Genomic DNA, 20,816 nt, shown 5'->3' with positions numbered 1-20,816 from the left:
CTGAACATGCGGTGAACTCAAAGGGGTGCCCCATCTTTGAGAAGGAAATGGTGTTCCAGGTGAAGAAGACGGAATGGTCCACGAATAAAGTATGAAGGTAGTGCAAGTGAATGTGGGTAAGGGAGAGGAAGCGATGAATGAGTTGAGAATGTGGTGTGTGAGGAATAGGGTGCAAGTGGCGCTGGTCCAAGAGCCTTATACTAGGCCAGAGACCGGCTTACCAGTGTCAGGTGGTACGGGAGTGAGAGTGATTTGTGATGAGAGTGTTGGGAGTAGAGTGAAAGCGGCTATATACGTCTACGACGGGAGCCTGGATGCACTGAAAGTGCCGAGCGTCACTACAAAGTTATCTGCAGTGGGCGTCATCGAAACAGAGGGAGAGCGTATTGTTTGCGCAAGTATCTATAGTGAAGGCAGTGACAAGGAAAAGAAGAGGGTGAACCTGCAGAAGATGAAGACCTCCGTGGATCTGATGGAGAGAATAGTGGAAAAGTTCGCAGACGAAAAGATACTGATTGGAGCCGACGCCAACGCCAAGAGCGAATGGTGGCACAGTGGAAAGAACGACGACCGAGGAGAGTTGCTGGAGGAAGCAATATTGCGTATGGAAATTTGCGTGCTAAATCAACCAGGGTACCCTATGACTTTTCGAGGGTACAGAGGAAGAGAGAGTAATGTTGATGTAACCCTAGTGACGGAGAACTTGATAGAAGAGAGCGAATGGGAGGTACTTAAGGACGAAGATGGTGTCGCCCTGGCTGATCACAGAACGATAGCCGTATACTAGACCAGAGACCGGCTTACCAGTGTCAGGTGGTACGGGAGTGAGAGTGATATGTGATGAGAGTGTCGGGAGCAGAGTGAAAGCGGCTATATATGTTTATGACGGGAGCCTGGATGCACTGAAAGTGCCGAGCGTCACTACAAAGCTATCTGCAGTGTGTGTGGTTGAAACAGAGGGCGAACGCCTTATCTGTGCGAGTGTATATAGCGAAGGCAACGATAAAGATAAGAAGAGTGTAAACATCGAGAAGATGAAGGTTTCTTTGGAATTGATAGAGAAAATCGTCGAAAAGTTCGGAGAAGAGAAGGTACTCATCGGAGCCGACGCTAATGCTAAGAATGAATCTCTTGTGGGCTCTCAATGCAGAGACCCCACGAGATTTCCCTTCCCTCCTGAGGCGTGGGGTCCTGCCACAATACAGAAACCCCACTAGGATTTCCGTTCCCTCCTGAAGATTTCCCTTCCCTCCTGAGGCGTGGGGTCCTGCCACAATACAGAGACCCCACTAGGATTCCCGTTCCCTCCTAAAGATTTCCCTTCCCTCCTGAGGCGTGGGGTCCTACCACAATACAGAGACCCCACTAGGATTCCCGTTCCCTCCTAAGGCGTGAAGTCCTGCCACAATACAGAGACCCCACTAGGTTATCCCTTTCCCTTCCTTTCCCTTTCCTTACTTCGCTTTCCCCTCCAACCCGAAGAAAGAGGCTGACCCCGGGGGCAGTTACTCTGAGTCGCCTTCGGGAATTCAGCCGTTTCTCGTAGCCAGGATCCGGATCCTTCGGTGAGAGAGGGGTCAGGGTAAGCCCCCACAGTCTGACTGCGGGCGGGCCCTGATTGTCCCTTCTCGCACGCTTCCGTTTGTTGCGCTTGCCTGTCGAATTTATCATACATTTTTCTAAATCCCTTCCTGATGGCCTCGTATACCTTTATGTTGTTTACGTCTCTCGCGTCTGGGACCAGTCCCATTTCTTCTAGCATCTCTATTCTCTCGTCGAAGTATCGGTGACAATCCCATACCACGTGATCCACGGTTTCTACTTCTCCGCACTCGCACGCGGGCGAGTCTGTTTTGTCGTGCTTGTGGAGGTACTCTTTCACTCCTATGTGTCCCGTTATGTACCCTATGATCCATTTGTCTACTCTTCTCTTTTCTTTTCTCCACTCCCTTACGTCCGCTATCTTCTGCTTGACTCTCAGTTGATACGGACACACACACACACACAGTGGAGCGTTTTACGTGCCGATACCTGGCCAGCATCCGCTGGCCTTACTCGGTCACGGGGGGTCTACCCCTCCTGTCGAAAGGTCTTTTACGCGTCCTCAGCGCGCCTCCCTGGGATTTGGCTTGCCCCAGTTCGGTACCGATACGCTCGGTGGGCGCTAACTCCGGCTAGGCCGGGGGAGGTAGTTAGCTTACGATCTACTCTGCTTGATTTTACCAGTTTGCAAAAGGCTCCCTGGTCCGCATCAGCTGGCGGTCGGTGTCATCCAAACACCTGACACTTTAGGCTGCCTATGCCGTTTACATGGATTCCTCGTTCCCGAGGCTCCATGGCAATTTAACGTCTTCCGACGTCGGGACTGAGTCCCTGGCCTTGAGCGAAATGGCCTAGTACCACCGGTGGAGGCGAGAGCCTTTATCGACTCTTACCCCCACCCCGAGCTAACCCGCCTTCACTCGGAACCACACAGAGTCCAAACCCGTGGAGGCCGCAGGATTGTATCCTGTGGGCGCAGACCTCCCCCTGTGTACCAGGATTCATACCGACGCCTCGGTAGGGGCTTAGCAGCCAGGGCTCTTGGTCGGCCCGACAAGGGGGTCCGTTGGACCCCCAGTTTCTACCTTTCAACTCTCTCCCCTCCCTTTTGGTATATGGGCGGGCGGAATGAGCCAAAGACAGCGCTTTACCTCCTTTCCCCCCCCCCCCCCATTCATATCTTCCTTTCCTTTATTCCTTCCCTTCCCCTTCAACGATTTAATTTTTACTACTTGCCCTTTATTCCGAAATATTCATGCCCATTTAATCATTTACTCCCATAGGTTTTTACTTTTACTTTCGGTGTTTTAGCTTCCGAGCCCCCTTGGGGGCAGGCAAAACCACGTACCGGTGGGTAAAATCCCGTTACCCCCCAAGTGAACTCATCCACTCCTTTTTTGGTCCTCGAAAGGCCTCTTTACATAGCAGTTACACTACAAATATCTATGACTAAACTCTTAAAACTAAGACTAAAGCTAAACATTCCTAATTCGCTACTCAGAGACCCTTCGAGTTCCTATGTCCACAACGGATCTTCCCCTATCACCCTGGATCATGTGCCTCCTCTTCCATTCTCCTCTTTTTCTTCTCCTCATCCAGCTTTCTACACATCTTCTTGAAAGTTTTCCTAATTGCCTCGTACACTTTTCTTTCTCTCAGGTCCCTCACATCATTCACCCCTCTCATTTTTCCCATCATTTCTCTCCTCTCACTCTCATATTTCGCACAATCCCATACTACGTGATCTACCGTCTCAGGTTCTCCACACGTACATGCCTCTGATGGCTCCTTCCCGTGCTCGTATAGGTATGTCCCGACCCCTATGTGGCCCGTGACATATCCTACTATCCACCTATCAACCACTCTTTTCTCATTCATCCATTCTTTCACACTCGGCACAAGCTCTTTCACTCTTACATTCTTCACTCTTCCAAGCTTCGGGTCGAACTCAACTTCTCCATACTCTCTCTCCCATTCATTCCATTCCTTCTCCAGCAGCTCACTTTCGAGCTGCTTTACCATTCTGTACCTTTCATCCTTCGCCACTCTTTCTTCGTTGAGTTCGAACCTCCGCATCTCCACCATACCTCTCACACGCACCATTCTCTCCACCGGGAGCTTGCCACAGAGGGCCACCAGCGCCACCCACGACACCGTTCTATAGGCAGCCGTGGCCGCCAGGAGGGCGGCCCTCTGTCCAGCCCTCAGTTTCCTCCTTACATGGCTTTGCACCGCTCTTTCAAACCATATCCCTGCCCCGTACAGAAGTATGGGCAGGAACGCACCTTCGTAGATCACATTCATGACACTATATCCCACCCCCCACGTCGCTCTATTTACCCTTTTCATCTTGCACATCACCGCGCTCGCCTTCCTTACCGCGCTCTCGACATGCCCACCGAACAGCCATGACTGGTCGATGTTCACACCCAGATACACGAAGCTCTTGACCCATTCCACCCACTCATCTCCCATTTTCACACTCGGTCTCCAGTGACATGTCCATTTGGTGCATCCTACTAGAGGTTGTACCGCACCTTTCAGCAGGACTCCCTTTGTTTTCCCCACACTCCAATCTAACTTTGCCTTCTGAAGCCACTCCTCTAGATCTCTCATCACTCCGTTCAGGATTCTTTGGAGCTCCTTCTGCCTATTCTCTTCTACGAGGATGACGATGTCATCCGCGTATGCGAGAATATGCACTCCGGCTCCAAAGTTCCTTCTTAACCAGTCGTGCAGCAAAATTAGCCACACTACCGGTCCAATCACACTTCCCTGTGGGCAACCTTTTGCGATCATCCACAGGAATCTTTCCACCACTCTCCCTACCTTTATACTTCTCCCGCTTAGGTAATCCCTGATTAACCTGTAAAGGTTCCCCGGGCACTCAAACTCCCGCATCACGCTTAAGACTAGCGGTGGCCATGCGTTATCAAATGCTCCTTTAACGTCTACAAAAATACCTGCCACGTATGTTTTGTTCGAGTTCTTCACCAGGCTTTTCAGCTTACATAACGCATCCGCCGTTCCCCTTCCAGGGACGAAACCATACTGCCTCTCACTCAGTGCTCCACTATTATCCATCCATTCCCGGAGCTTTCTGACGATCACCTTCTCCGCGACCTTACCGATCACCGAGAGTAGCGTAATGGGTCTATAAGATCCTACTTCTCCCGGTGGTTTTCCCCCTTTCAATAATACCACCAGCTTCCCGATTTTCCACTCGCTAGGGTACTTTCCACTTTCCAGCATCTTCCTAACAATCCACACCACTTCCTCACCAACCACTCCCCACGACTCTTTCAATACTTTCACCTCTATCTCATCCGCTCCGGGAGCCTTTCCATTTTGCATCCCTGCTAGTCCTTTAAATACCTCTTCTTCGGATACCTCTACATCGTCTTCCCCTACGCTTTCCTCTCTCATCGCCTCTCTCATACTAGTGTGCTGTTCATCCTCCCCCCCTGGGTCGTCCGATGGGAACATCTTCCGACAGAGGGCCTGCAGTGTCTCATCCATGTCCTTCGTTTCCTCCCCATTCTCGCTTATGGCACTTAACACCTTCTCTGTCTTCATCTTTTCGCACTGCATCCGGTACACCACACTCCATGGGTCTTTTCTTCCAACCTCATTCACGAAATTTTTCCACCCTTCAAAGCGCTGTTTTGCAATCATCTTCTTAAACTCCTTCGAGGTCCTTTCTAGTTCGTATTTTCTTTTCATTCTGTCTCTTCCTGTGGCTTTCTGGTATTCCCTTCTTTTCTTTCTAACCTCCCTTTTCTTTTCGTTTAACAGCTCGTTCCACCATTTGACTCCTCTTCCATTACCTCTCTTTTTCCTCCCACAGACTTTTTCACTTACTTTTACTATAATTTCTGTCAGCCTTTTCACTCTCTCCTCCATTTCTTGTTCTCCTGCTGCACATTCCCTCCTTCTCACCCACTCCAATTCTAACTCCCTCCTATAGTTCTCCCAATCTACTCCTTCCGTTCTAATCCTCCCCCTCTCTCCCCCAGTTCCCCCCTCATTTTCTTTAGTTCTGATCACTATCGTTCTGTGATCAGCCAGGGCGACACCATCTTCGTCCTTAAGTACCTCCCATTCGCTCTCTTCTATCAAGTTCTCCGTCACTAGGGTTACATCAACATTACTCTCTCTTCCTCTGTACCCTCGAAAAGTCATAGGGTACCCTGGTTGATTTAGCACGCAAATTTCCATACGCAATATTGCTTCCTCCAGCAACTCTCCTCGGTCGTCGTTCTTTCCACTGTGCCACCATTCGCTCTTGGCGTTGGCGTCGGCTCCAATCAGTATCTTTTCGTCTGCGAACTTTTCCACTATTCTCTCCATCAGATCCACGGAGGTCTTCATCTTCTGCAGGTTCACCCTCTTCTTTTCCTTGTCACTGCCTTCACTATAGATACTTGCGCAAACAATACGCTCTCCCTCTGTTTCGATGACGCCCACTGCAGATAACTTTGTAGTGACGCTCGGCACTTTTAATACTTCCAGGCTGCCGTCGTATACATAGATGGCCGCTTTTACTCTATCCCCTGGCGTTTCGTCACAGATCACTCTCACTCCTGTGCCTCCCGATACTGGTAGTCCGGTCTCTGGTCTTGTGTATGGCTCCTGCACTAGTACTACTTGCACCTTCTCTTTCACACACCACGCTCTCAGCTCGTTCATCGCATCTTCACTTTTACCGACGTTCACCTGTATAATCTTCATGATACTTCCATCTGGTCGTCCCCTCCGTTTTCATTTTCTTTCTTCTCCTCCTCCTCCTTCCTGTCTCCTCTCCAGTTTTCTCCTTCACTCCATCCCCACTTCCTCTTTCTCAGTTGGAATTCCATTTCTCTCTTGTAAGTGGGGCACTCTCTTGAGTACACGTCATGGTCGGTTTTCTTCCTTTTTTCTCTCACACAGTTAACACACTTCATTGCCTTCTTGCATTCCCTTTTTACATGCTCTTTTTCTCCACATCTGAAGCACACTTGTTCCCGCTTGCAGTCGGCCGCCTTGTGCCCTGGCATTCCGCAGTTTCCGCACAGCCTGACGCTGATCTCCTCCTCAACCCTGCATCTCACAAAGTCAAGGTATACTATTTCTCTCTTCAATAATTCCTCCGCAATCTTTTGTGATGCTTTAATAATGGCTACATCTGTTCTGGTGAACTTAGCTCCTCCTTTAAACCTATTTAAAATCTTCACATCCTTTTTGGCTTCCTCCAAAGTCATTAAATCTGCCAGGTTGTCTTCGTGTAGGAGTTCTACTACCTTCTCGTCCGCCATGTCTTTGGGGACCCCTAAAATCTTTAGGGTTGGCGTAATCTCTTGTAGTTCTTTTACCTCCATTTTTCCTTCCAGCTTCTTTTCCAGGTCCTTCCTCGTTGTCTCCTTATTATCTGTTTTTATTTGAACTATGACTCCTCCTTTTATTCTGCTAAATTCTTGTATAGTTCCTTCCGGCTTTACATCCTTTATCATTCTCTTTACCTCTGTAGCCTCCACTTCCCTTTCTTCCTCTTCTCCCTCCTCCTTTTTACTCTTACTCCTTACCATTATCTTCGTTACCGATGGGTCTCTTTTTTCCCTTATCTCCTTCAGTCTGCTTGCGTAACTGTCTCTTTCCTTCGATTGGTTTCTTGTTTCTATAACTTTCCATCCCTTATCTTCCTTCTTTGCTTCTGATTTCATTTTCTCCATTTTACTGTTCAGTCCTTTAAAACCTTCCTCTATCTTCTTTTCCATGCTCTTTTGTAATTCTGTCGTTTTTGCTTCGGGTATCTTTCCCGCTAAGCCTTTGAATCCCTCCTCTATCTTCTTTTCCATACTCTTCAGTTGATACGGACAGAGGGAATCTCGTTGATCCATTCATGCGCGTCACTAATTGGATGACGAGGCATTTGGCTACCTTAAAAGAGTCATAGTTACTCCTGCCGTTTACCCGCGATGATCTTTACTTACTTTATTCATGATCTCCCTGACCGCCCACCTTATTGCATCGTACGCTTTCCTGTTTGCTATATACCTTTCGTCCGTTACCTGCCCCATCTTTGTCCTCATTTCCTCTCTTACTCCTGCGTGCTCTCTACATTCCCATGGTAGATGATGGATGAACTCTATCTTCCCGCTTTTACACTTATTATTCTCCATTTTCCCGTGTTTAAACAGATATTCCCTCGTCCCCAAATGTCCTGTTATATAGCCTACTGCCCACCTATCTACAGTCCTTTTTTCTTTTCCCCATTCTATGACGTCTTTAATCCGTTCCCTGAGGAGTATGTTCTTGACCCTTCCTAACTTCTCGTCTATCTCTTCTTTGTCGTATTCAGTTTGCCAATTCACCCACTCTTATTCCAATAGACGTTTCTCTGGTTCTTTGACCAGCGCTCTTACCAGGGACTTTTCCAGATTTTCTTCGTTAAGTTCTGTCCTTTCCTCCTCTACCTTACCCTTGACTCTCGTAAGTGCATCCAGAGGCTGTTTTCCGCATATCGCTACTATTCCCTCGAAGGAAACAGTGCAATAAGCGTTCGATGCTGCTATCATTGCCGCTCTTTGTGTTGCCCTTAATTTTCTCCTGATATGTGACTCATTTGTTCTTTCATGCCATATGCCGGCTCCATATGCCGGCGTTCCTATAGTTGAGTTTGACCCAAATCGGACCAGTGGAGGCAAGGCCCCAAAAATATGAAAAATTTTAAAAATTTTAAAAATCGATGAAAAATCGATAAATTTGGGACGGGAGCATCAACCCTGTATGGAAGTGGGAACAGTGGAAAAACCAACTACGGGAGTCAAAATAGCACAGTTTTTGGGACGGGAGTATCTACATTGTACGGAAGTGGGAATAGCGGGAGCAGATTCGAGAGTTTGGCAAGCACAAACGAAAACAGGACGGGGAGAAGAGAAGATTTCCCACTCCCAAGGTGGGTAAGAACTCAGGGAGAGAGGTACGGGCCAGAAGAGGGATTGATGATAACGTGGGGTAGGAGATTCGCCAACCCACTGACGGAAAGTATCGAGAACGTGGCTAGGAGCGGGGTCAACCCGGCATTCGCGGAAAGGAGGGAACAAGAGAGACAAGTGCAGGAGAGAGCCAGAGAGACTCAGCAAAACGATGCAACGTTGAGAGTCCTCGGAAATGCATTCAATGGGCTTATGCAGGCAGGGATGAGGAGAACTAACAAGGAGGGATTAGTATATACGAGGAACAATAATGATAAGAGACCAGTGCCAACGCCGAGGACGGTGATAGTAAACACCACCAAGGTAATTAGGGAAGAGTGTCAGAATAAGCACAGTGAGAATCCAGAAGAAAAGAAAGAGTGGAAAATAGCCGAAGATAGGCTGGAAAGAGAAAGAATAAACATGACTAGGGAAATAATGGAAGAACTAAATAGGAAGGGTAACCTAAAAAGCGTTAGGAAAGAATGCGAAAAATTCGATGTGACGCACGTGGGCTATACGAGATACATACTGAAGACGAAACTGAAAAAATATGAGCTGCAAAAGAGATATATCAAAACTTTCCTGAGGGCGGTCCACGGGGACTCCTTTGAGAAAGTATTAGCGGAGGGACTAACAGACGAGGGGATGTATATCTGGCTACAAGAGACGGAGCTAGAGAAAATAGTTTGGTACACGCGCCACATGTACATGCTGGCAAACGTTGAGGTCCAACACAACGCGTTAGCGGGGAAAAAGGAAGGGAACGCGGAAGTCAAATTAACACCGAACGACCTGGTAGCGATGCAGCACCTACGGGGCTAACATCCAGTGACAGTGAGAAGGAGGGAATTAAAGAGAGGAGAGTGTCGAGCAGAACTGAGGACTCGACCTCTGACTCGGCGGTTGAAATCAAACAGGCCATGTCCAGGCAAGCGAAGGAAAGGAAAGGAGTGAGAGGGAAGAAAGAAAGGAAAGAAGAAAATGAAGAGGAAAAAGAAAAACTCAGAAACGAGGAAAGGGCAGCTCGCGAGACGGAAACGGAGAAACAGAAAATGTACAGAGAGGAAATGGAGGCCGAAAAAGCGAGGAAAGAAGACGAACAATTGATAGAGATATATATACAGCAATTAGAAGAAGAAAAACGAAAGAAACTAGCAGAATGCGAGAAAGAATTAGAAAAAACGAGAAAGGAAGGGGAAAACAAGCGAGAAGAGGAAAAGAAACGTAAAGAAATGCGGGAAAAAGAACGGAGGGAGAAGGAAAGAGAGGAACAAGAAAGGCGGGAAAAAGAGAAAAGAGAGAAAGAAGAAAGGAAGAGAAGGGAAAAACAAGAAGCGGAGGAGAAGAAAATCAAAGAGGAAAGGGACTTAAAACTTAAACAAAGACTGTCGGCAATTAGGAACAAACACGTAGAGGAGATAACAAAGAAACTCAAACAAAAAAAAAGAATCGAAAATTTGACCCTACTTCCTTATTGCATAAAGCTGTCCATTTTATATAAGGGTCGATGTCCTCGTGACCTCATCCACGAGCAATGTAACCAAGTAAAAAGTAAAAGTAAGTTAAAGGCACACAGAGATTGAGGAGGAGCTAGTATACAGAGAAATAAAACAAGAAGTAAATAAAATAAAAGAAAAATGAAGCCTAAAAGATGCCAAAAGTAAAAGATGCCAATAGAGGGGACGGTAAAATGCCCTATTAGGGTAAGGTCCCCTTAATTAAACAATTAAAAAAAAGAAAAAAGAAGAAAATAAAGGTCTCCTAAGTCCACTCCACACATGAAGGAGGCAACGGGGAAGGCCATAAAGCTTTTCTCCGCCCTCCTCCGTGTGAAGAAAGGAAGGTGGGTGGATGATACGTAGGAATAAGCTTTTTCGACGGGAAACTCGAATTTCTGGTCAAATTTTGAAAATTCAAAAATCCAAGATGGCGGATGTGGCCTAAAATGCTATCTCTGCTCCTGTTCGATCAATCGTGGTGAATCTTTATTGTATAATGGGTATTTCTGGACGGGAAACTCGAATTCCTAGCTGAGTTTCGAAAAATTTACATTTTTTCAAATTTTGACAATGACCTTGTTCAATAATTTTTGATTTTTGCATTTTTTGAAGTATTTACTACGCATAAGCCACACTGGTAAAAAAAAACCTCTCGGTTTCAGAGTGCAGTTTCTTGTCGCCGGATTTAAGAGTCTGGACTCTTGTTTCAATGCAAAAACCGCTTGGATCAATGCAAAATCCGCTTGAAGCAAGAGTTCAAGACTCTTAAATCTGGCGACAAGAAACTGCACTCTTAAGTCAATGCACTGCGGCATTGGTCCAAGATAGTGGGGCCGATAAGTGGAAAATATCATAACAATCGTGCACTTCTGGAAGAAAGCATGAAAATTTCAGGGATTCATCTCTACCCTATAGACTTTCGATTTAGACATAGACCCCAAAAATCTGAGCCCCCTGGGGGGGGGCAGGGGGGCCCCCAAATTTTGAATTTCGTATAACTACTGAACGGCTAATGTTAGCGTAATTTTTTTACAGCAGGACGATGGGAAATTTTATTGGGAACAAAAATGGTTCTTATGAATTTTTCTGTGGGATCGATATTTAAGGCGTGAAACGGGAAAAACCATCGGGGGACGGGGAGCCGGCCGTTCTGAGGCAGATCCGCGCGCTGCGCTGCCTGCCCGGGACGCGCGCGGCGGCGGAGTACGGTGTTCCCGACGAAACAGCCGCTTGTCTCGGTTTAATCTCAACGGTGCGCGGTTTTAAAAATAATTATGAATTTACTGTACTGCCGAAATACTTTTCCATAGTGATATAAGCCCTACTTTTTATTAGTAACACATTAAAACAAGCAAAAGGCGAAATACTCCAATGCAAAAGTGCCGAGTCAATAAGAGGGGTCGGTCATCGCGCATCACGCGTCTTGTTTTCTCTGAATACAGAGCTTTTCCGATCTCAGCACAGAGTGTATTACCCTTTCCTCACGTAAGTTTTGTAAAGGATTACATTTTTTAAGATATTAGAGCGAAATAAAGTATAATAAAGTTTTAATATACGATTTTGACCCACTTTTTAATGACCATTGGAAATGGCGGATCCTTGATAACTTATTTTTAGTTTATTTTCCACGTTACTTTCGGCGAATGGGACCGTAAGCTGCTTACATAAGCAAGAATTTTGCAAAACTTGATGCTAAGACATTACTCGAGGAGTAAAGAGGGGGGCTTCACATTCCCTTCGCCACCAAGGATACCAGATTTCCTTCATTTTCCTCCAATATCGTTTTTTCGTTCATGTTAATTGGTTTCTCGCAATTGCACAGGTTACGTACGAAACATTCCGACAATGTTCTTTTCTTCTCTTTTTTCCTCCGGCCAGTCAATAGAAGTTTTCATTTTCATGAACTCTCCACTCTTTCAGTTATTCAACAAATATGCATATTTCAAAAAATAGAACAATAAATTATAATGAATAATAAAATAGTGTATTTCCTTCGGAAAATACACTAAAAGAAGATATCTGAATCCTATCGCTTCTTTTAATCGTGTCACCCTTGAAGATATTATTGGTACTTTCCACGAGACATAAAAAATGGAATGAGTAGTAAAAAAATCCATGTATATTATTTTTCATTTTGTTCTAGGAGTTTGGAGTGGAATTGGTAACATTTGTATTGAAAAAAATATTAATGTAGGAGGAAATTTATTTATCATGCAGGTTCTGATCCTTTAAAGAACTTTGAGAAGGACCAGTGCGTCAGGAAGAAATTCATTGCATTTCTTCTTTTTCAACCCACCAAATCTCGTACCGATTTTTGATTTGTAAGTATGTCGGAGAAAATTGTCAAGAAACGGGACTTGCAAAATATGCAGTGCACAAAACGTACACCTTAAACTTTATCGTACAGTATAACACTGATCGAATTAGCTTTAGAGATTATCAAAAGGTTAATTTCTCGTCAAAATATCAACAAATCAGTCAAAATCAGTAATCAGTTGCAAAATTACCGAGATTGCGGGATATCGAATGATGCGCGATTTAATTGACGACATAAGAACAGAATAGGTCCCCAGTAGCGCGACTTCCTGTGACTCAAATGGAACGTTTTTGCAGATTAGCGGATATTGGCGGCTATTTATTACTTAATAATATTCTTTGTACTGTACAGGAAGCAGTCCAACGAATGTTTTTTGGGGGTCTTTTATCCCTATCAAGCTTTCTCAAGATTCTTTTGGCGTTTTTTCGGAGCAAGTTTTGAAGGTGGTTTTGGATCTCTTAAAAAATGCCTATACGTAGCAATGATGTACAAATATGTTCCTTAAAGAGAGGAGAATAAGCATGTTTTTATGTATACTCATTTTTTACAAAATTAGTTTCCCTGTCTTAAAAATCTGGCTGGATGCCGTCTCCCGGGAACTTTAGGGTATGTAAGCATATTTAGATATCATTCTGGTGGCGCAGCACCGAGAAAAAGAGAGAGAAAAAAAAACGCTTTAAAATAATTTTTCAAGTCATCGTGGTTAACAAAAAAGATTTGTGATTTTTAGTCCCCCCCCCCCTTCACGAGACAACTGTACGATACATTTATAATATTTTTAAAACTGCGCACCGTTGAGATTAAACCGAGACAAGCGGCTATTTCGTCGGGAACACCGTACTCCGCCGCCGCGCGCGTCCCGGGCAGGCAGCGTAGCGCGCGGATCTGCCTCAGAACGGCCGGCTCCCCGTCCCCCGATGGTTTTTCCCGTTTCACGCCTTAAATATCGATCCCACAGAAAAAATTCATAAGAACCATTTTTGTTCCTAATAAAATTTCCCATCGTCCTGCTGTAAAAAAATTACGCTAACATTAGCCGTTCAGTAGTTATACGAAATTCAAAATTTGGGGGCCCCCTGCCCCCCCCCCAGGGGGCTCAGATTTTTGGGGTCTATGTCTAAATCGAAAGTCTATAGGGTAGAGATGAATCCCTGAAATTTTCGTGCTTTCTTCCAGAAGTGCACGATTGTTACGCTTATCGGCCCCACTGAGAGGTTTTTTCTACCAGTGCACAGTAATTTTCTCCGATATCTTTCACATTTCAATCCACGAAAAACAAGTTTGAGGTTGCGTCTTCTGAGCTCCCTTTTATACGCCTGTTTCCGAGGAATGAAAGATCCCCCAGGGGATACTTACTCAAGTAAGGTAATTTTCGGCCACATCCGCCATCTTGGATTTTTGAATTTTCAAAATTTGACCAAAAATTCGAGTTTCCCGTCGAAAAATACCCACTGATACCGAAAATCAGCATGATCGATCGAACAGGAGCCGAGATAGCATTTTAGGCCACATCCGCCATCTTGGATTTTTGAATTTTCAAAATTTGACCAGAGATTCGAGTTTCCCGTCGAAAAATACCGCCTGGTACCGAAAATCAGCACGATCGATCGAACAGGAGCCGAGATATCATTTTAGGCCACATCCGCCATCTTGGAATTTCGAATTTTTAAAATTTCACGATTCACGGGTTTGTTGACCTATTTTCGACCCCGGGTTTATCGATCAATTCACGGATTTTTCGAACGAATCACAGGGTTGTCAATCGATTCACGGATTTGTCGATCGATTCTCGGTCGTCAATCGAATCAGTGCCGATCAAATCACGTCAATCGGTTCACGTTCCAACTTTTCGATCGCGATTCATGTCGGTCATGTCGGATTCATGACACCGGTTTTTCAATAATTTGTCGATCATGTCTGATTCACGCTTTCATTTTTCGACCGATTCATGTCAATCGAATCTATAAACCCTCCGGTCCAAATTGTATGTTAATATTTGCCACCATTCTCGAAATATTAGCAAGTCGGTAGGTATCCATGTTTTTGGCACACCCTGTTTTTGGTAGAATATATTTCCGCAGGGACAATTCACCCCCCCCCCTTCTCGTTCGATGGGAGGAAGGGGTGTTTTCTATGTCGGGGTTAACCCTCCAGTGTGTAATAGTGACACCAGACTCGTATCCCTTATGCAATCAGTGCTAAAACAATCTATAGTTCCTAATTGCAAAATGAGCTTCCCCGGATTCTTCATTTTGCAATAAGGAACTATAGCCTTTTTTTGTGATTTTTGGCAACAGTGTGATGTTTTTTAAGAATCTATGAACACAGAGTGTTAAAGGAACTCCATAGCTATCAAATGAACCATCAAACCGCAAAATTGATCGTTTTGAGGAAAAACGCCAATGGTTTTTGCAAAAATTGCTCTCCTGAAAACCTGCCGTGCTGCCTATAGTTCCGAATTGCAAAATGCTATCCAAATGGACTAGATTTTGCAATTTGGACCTATAAATTCTGATTCATCCGAAAAAACACTTATGTGCATAGGGAAACTAATGGCACATGCGTTGTTTTTAAACCGGGCTAGAATTTATAGTTCCTAATTGCAAAATGTAGTTCAAATGTACCCCCGCACGGTGCGCCTGAACTCACTTTAAATGCGACTTTGTTGTACATCAAAAATTCAAGTTGGAGGTTGTAGTGGGGTACTCCCTGATGGGTTTTTGGGCAATTTCGAAATAGGTTGTCGGAGCTCCTCGAAAAATAATCGCATTTTTGTGGTTTTTTAGGGGTAAAATAGCAAAATTGGCCTCGGGGCGACAAATTAAACCCCCTCTCCCTCATCCTTGCCTTGACCGATCTGAATTTTTAGTATGTTTTTACCTGGTATAAGATGGGACTTTTCTGAAATTTTCATGCCCATACAAATTTTTTTGCTCCCGCGCGCGCGCGGCAGCGTTGCAAAGTTGCGGACTCCAAAATATCGAATTTAATGATAAAATGAAGGTTTCGGAGTGTGATTTCCATTCAAAATCAAAAATTCAAATTGTAAGTTGTAGTAGGGTACTGCCTGATGGGGTTTTGGCCAATTTCGAAGTAGAGTGTTTGAGATTTTTGAAAAATAATCGAATTTTTGCGGTTTTTTAAGGGTAAAATAGCACACTGAGCACGGGGCGGCAAGTTAAACCTTTTCTCTCTCATCCTTGCTGTGACTGATCTGAACTTTTAGTATGTATTAACCTGGTATAAGATGTGACTTTTCTGAAATTTTCATGCCCATACAAAATTTTTTGCCCACCGCGGCAGCGTTGCCAAGTTGCGGACTCAAAAATATCGAATTTGATGATAAAATGAAGGTTTCGAGGTGTGATTTCCTCCAAAATTTCACGAAAAATGTGCAATCTGAGAGTTTTCGATAAGAAAAGGCATATTTGAACAATTTAGAGTTGCAGTGTTGCCAGCTTTCGATTTAAAATTCGTCAAAATGACCCAAATCGCGTTGCAACCTCAGGCGCTGGATTTTTATTTCGTTCAGAATTGGTTATTACGGTTCTTCTGTACTCTATGCATTTAGGTACCGTGAAAATTATGCCATTACTTACTTGATGGGTGCAGCTTACTCAAAAAGAGAGGCCGGATAAAGCGATGAGTCGGGGGAAAACGAGCGGTTCGGGTTGACAGAAAGTTCTTAAATATACTCCATCACCAGAAAGTAGAATTTGAGAACTTTCTCCCACCCCCCAAACCTTATTCCTGTTGCAGTCAATCCTTTGAACATCTTATCTGAAATTTTGCCCCCGAATTTTTCCCAAAAACACAAAAAAAAAATAAACTAGATGACGAAATTATGACTTTTTATGATCGGAACAAACCTGATGGAGTCCATCTAAATTCAAGAGGCCTCTTGATCATCTGAAATCTCATGCAACAGAGTTTGCCATGAATGGTATGTTTCCTTATTTAGTCCAGAAATATTTTATTTTTCGGAATGTCAAACATGTCTTATACAACCAAAAATTTACAAAGCATTTTTAATTTCGTCATCTGGTTTATTTTTATTTATTTTTTTTTTTTATGAGGGAGTTTATTTTCAACATTACTCAAATTTATTGTGATATTTTGTAATTTTTTTATTCTTTAAATTGTCGAAGGTATTTTCTTTACAGTAAGAAGTCTTCTGGATTCGAACTATCCAATCCGCTGTATGAGAGGAGGTCGAATTCAGGGACTTCATAGCGTTATTTGAATCGTTGTTATCCACCCATTTTATTTGTGTTTTTATTTTTCATGTTTTTGGGAAAAATTCGGGGGCAAAATTTCAGATAAGATGTTCAAAGGATTGACTGCAACAGGAATAAGGTTTGGGGGGTGGGAGAAAGTTCTCAAATTCTACTTTCTGGTGATGGAGTATATTTAAGAACTTTCTGTCAACCCGAACCGCTCGTTTTCCCCCGACTCATCGCTTTATCCGGCCTCTCTTTTTGAGTAAGCTGCACCCATCAAGTAAGTAATGGCATAATTTTCACGGTACCTAAATGCATAGAGTACAGAAGAACCGTAATAACCAATTCTGAACGAAATAAAAATCCAGCGCCTGAGGTTGCAACGCGATTTGGGTCATTTTGACGAATTTTAAATCGAAAGCTGGCAACACTGCAACTCTAAATTGTTCAAATATGCCTTTTCTTATCGAAAACTCTCAGATTGCACATTTTTCGTGAAATTTTGGAGGAAATCACACCTCGAAACCTTCATTTTATCATCAAATTCGATATTTTTGAGTCCGCAACTTGGCAACGCTGCCGCGGTGGGCAAAAAATTTTGTATGGGCATGAAAATTTCAGAAAAGTCACATCTTATACCAGGTTAATACATACTAAAAGTTCAGATCAGTCACAGCAAGGATGAGAGAGAAAAGGTTTAACTTGCCGCCCCGTGCTCAGTGTGCTATTTTACCCTTAAAAAACCGCAAAAATTCGATTATTTTTCAAAAATCTCAAACACTCTACTTCGAAATTGGCCAAAACCCCATCAGGCAGTACCCTACTACAACTTACAATTTGAATTTTTGATTTTGAATGGAAATCACACTCCGAAACCTTCATTTTATCATTAAATTCGATATTTTGGAGTCCGCAACTTTGCAACGCTGCCGCGCGCGCGCGGGAGCAAAAAAATTTGTATGGGCATGAAAATTTCAGAAAAGTCCCATCTTATACCAGGTAAAAACATACTAAAAATTCAGATCGGTCAAGGCAAGGATGAGGGAGAGGGGGTTTAATTTGTCGCCCCGAGGCCAATTTTGCTATTTTACCCCTAAAAAACCACAAAAATGCGATTATTTTTCGAGGAGCTCCGACAACCTATTTCGAAATTGCCCAAAAACCCATCAGGGAGTACCCCACTACAACCTCCAACTTGAATTTTTGATGTACAACAAAGTCGCATTTAAAGTGAGTTCAGGCGCACCGTGCCCGGCTATGCCGAGGGCGGGTCAGGGCTCTTGCCCCCCCCCCCCCCCCCCCCCCGGTTCGGGAGGCTCCTGTCGTAGCAGGCATGTTCCTTCCAAGTCTGAAAATGATGTCCTCTCGGCGAGGATTATGGCAGGGGCGGTGCTCACACGAGCCCGTGCTCCCCCTCGACCACACGTCTCTACATACTTGACGACGCGACGTCGTATTGCGATGATCCATTAGAGCTGAATTGTCTGTTAACTTTGCAGCTTCGTTAGCTGAGACCTCCATTGATAAAGACCATTTCAACGGTGTAAGTCGGCAATCACATAACTCGGTTTGCGACGTAGCAGACTTCCTGTCACACTTCATATATTAAACGGAAAACTCCTTAACGGTAATTCTTTAAAACCACCTTGATTTTCCCTCTCTGTGCGAAGAAAATTCTGCATAAATTTCAAGGAATGATGTCAATTTGTTCTTCTTTCAAAAAATAACATAAATGAAGATTTTCAGACACCGCAAACGAGTTATGTGGTTGCCGACTTACACCGTCAATTTGCAATGCCTTTATAAAAGTGAGATCTGTTTTGTTTGACATGACTCTTTTTGATACTCGTATTCTCTAGTCCGCACACTTGATCACGTAAATTTTGTTGTAATTTTTTTCCGAATTTATACCTAGGCACAGTCTATGGACAATTTATTTAATTCCGCTATAGATTCACCGATGGATTCATTTTGCTTTATTCTTTCACGGAAAGTATAACACAACGCTGTTTCTGACGGGTTTGGCTTATAATTTTTAGTTCGGTATTCCACTGCCTTTTTTTTAAACAAGTTAGCTGTAGGAGTAGCTAAACTTTTTGTCAAGGCATAAGTTTCCGAATTTGATAAGGACAGAAATACAGAAATTTCTTTATCGTCCGGTTCTCCATCCACCAAACCATTGCTCAAGTCTTTCGAACCACACTTTAAAATCTAATTCCTTTGGCATATGGAGGGGATCGAGAGGGTAAGAGACGCACTAAAAACTTGTTGCGGCGGATCATCATCATCGTTCGCCATTTTACATTTTTACAAAGGAGAATTAACACAATTATTTTTTTTCACTATCCCAAGTTGCATTATCATCTACTTTCTAGATGGCGCTCATCAAGAAAATATGTCTACTTTCTAGGTAGAACAATTTTCTTGAAAGAAAATAGGTATAAAGTAGATCTAGAAAATAGACACAAGAAAATAGAAAGAAAATACATTTTTTCCTTGCATTTTCTTAAAAGAAAACATTAAGAACTTGGCTAGAAAATAATTCTACTATCAATAAATTTTCTAAGTTGACAGAAAGTAGACCTATGAAATAGATCTATTTTCTTTGGTCAGACCTTTGACTCGCAATGTTTTTTCTTTCTATTTTCTGGATAACTCTCATTTTCTTTGCTTTTCTAGAAATTTTCTTCATAATTTTTTTCAGGAAAAAATTCCATTTTGCTACTTGGGATATTGCAGTTAGTATATTCGCACAGTTGGTAGGCTATACTCACACAGAAAGCAGATTCACACGGCAGATTTTCTTCCTTTTCTCGATCACACAGTAGATTTTCTTTTTTCACACAGTATTCTTCGTCCATCTTCGTCGCCGATTGTAATACATGTGAATAAAAGGAAAACACATTTCATTTTACCTAGCTAGAACTATACACTCAGAGCACGCAGCAGTCACGTGTTCACACAGTACAAGCAGGATCGAAGTTCCTGCGTTGAATGATTTCCCGCAACCCGGCATATACACAGCTACGGCGGCCCGCGGAATGAGTCGCGCACCAGCTCTTGAATGGACATAGTTCCAGGTGGGGGGACTGAGATAGGATAGGAGTCGTCGCGGCGCGGCGGCGCGCGGCGCGGCGATCAGGGTATTATCAGGAATCCCATAGCGTCTTTCGCTATCGGCGCGACGCGACATCGACGTTCATGTCCAGCCACTGCACTGCACTGAATCGGTCAGCGATGAGTGGAATGGGCCAAATGGACCGAGTTTAACAGAAAGGAACCAAGCCACATCAGCTGTCGCCAAATTTAACCGGGCAATTAAATTTTTTACGAGAGAACGTCCGTGCGGATTCCTTTGAAATTTTTAAGGAATTTGCTTCAAACTATAGAGATTTTTCACCGGAATTCGCACGAAAACCCGCGCAATTGTTTTCATGTTAAAAAGTAAATTGCCCAATTAAATTTGCCGATAGCTGATGAGACTTGGTTCCTTTCTGTTTAACGCGGTCCGAATAGAAACTTAACAAAATCGAAGCCACTGGTGTAAAATTACCGTTACAAAGACTGTCTCTGAAAATACCGCTTAGTTTACTGTCTTGTCAAGGAAAAACACCGCACAGTGGATCTAGCCAATAGGAGAATTCGGACAAAATTTGGAAACTTTAAACGCTTATAACACCGTTTATAAAAAACTTTGAGGTTCCAAAAGTGGTTTCGTTGATTTCCCCGTGGAATGTCCTTCAAGAAACACCCATTAAAGTTTATAATGTGGCTAAATAAACATCAAAATTTGCAGTTTTAGTCAAAAATTTCTTGTCCGACCTCTCCAATTGACTCAATCCACTTTGCGCCGTATGAGCCAACAGACAATGTCAAATACCCTTTGAAAAATTACAAATTTCCGGGAAATTTTTTCAACATTTTTCTTCTAATTTATCAGAGAATTTTCTTTGAAATTAGATTAAAATTGTCTGCAAATTTGAAAGAAAAATAATAATAACTTATAGTCATTTCTCCCCTCCCCCATTTTCCCTGCCGACAATTAAAGGAGAGATCCGGGGGAAAACGACTGAAATGATGCCCTAAAGTAAGGGCCAACTTAACGAGGACCCTTTGAAAAGCCGTGACTAGCAGAGCCGGATCTAAGGGAGGGCCAATGGTGCCATGGTACCGGGCGGCGAATTTTGGAAAACATGAGTACATCGATGACCAAAGTTCGAGACTACAAATCTCCATTTGCCACGTTGCAGACTTCCTTTGATACTTTATTTATTCTTTGGAA

At 43.7% G+C, this 20,816-nt stretch overlaps 2 protein-coding genes across 2 annotated transcripts in view; one reads left to right on the top strand and one right to left on the bottom strand.

The window, feature by feature from the left end:
• LOC109032023 (putative fatty acyl-CoA reductase CG5065) overlaps positions 1-19,549 on the bottom strand; it is a 92,322-nt gene extending 72,773 nt beyond the window's left edge. Inside the window, exon 1 of the mRNA XM_019043917.2 lies at positions 19,309-19,549. The gene's annotated coding sequence lies outside the window, so the exon portion shown is untranslated. The remainder of the gene's footprint in view (positions 1-19,308) is intronic.
• LOC140223927 (uncharacterized) lies at positions 8,523-10,917 on the top strand. Its single transcript, XM_072296449.1, has 2 exons — positions 8,523-8,955; positions 9,225-10,917. Exons 1-2 carry the CDS (start codon positions 8,523-8,525, stop codon positions 10,079-10,081), a joined length of 1,290 nt encoding a protein of 429 aa, XP_072152550.1. The 3' UTR covers positions 10,082-10,917.
• Positions 19,550-20,816: the final 1,267 nt, after the last annotated feature.

Source organism: Bemisia tabaci, chromosome 2 (assembly GCF_918797505.1).
Source record: "Bemisia tabaci chromosome 2, PGI_BMITA_v3".
Classification (NCBI taxonomy): Eukaryota; Metazoa; Arthropoda; class Insecta; order Hemiptera; family Aleyrodidae; genus Bemisia; species Bemisia tabaci.
The sequence above is the reverse complement of the archived record's forward strand: the minus strand, read 5'-3'. Positions and strand labels throughout refer to the sequence as shown.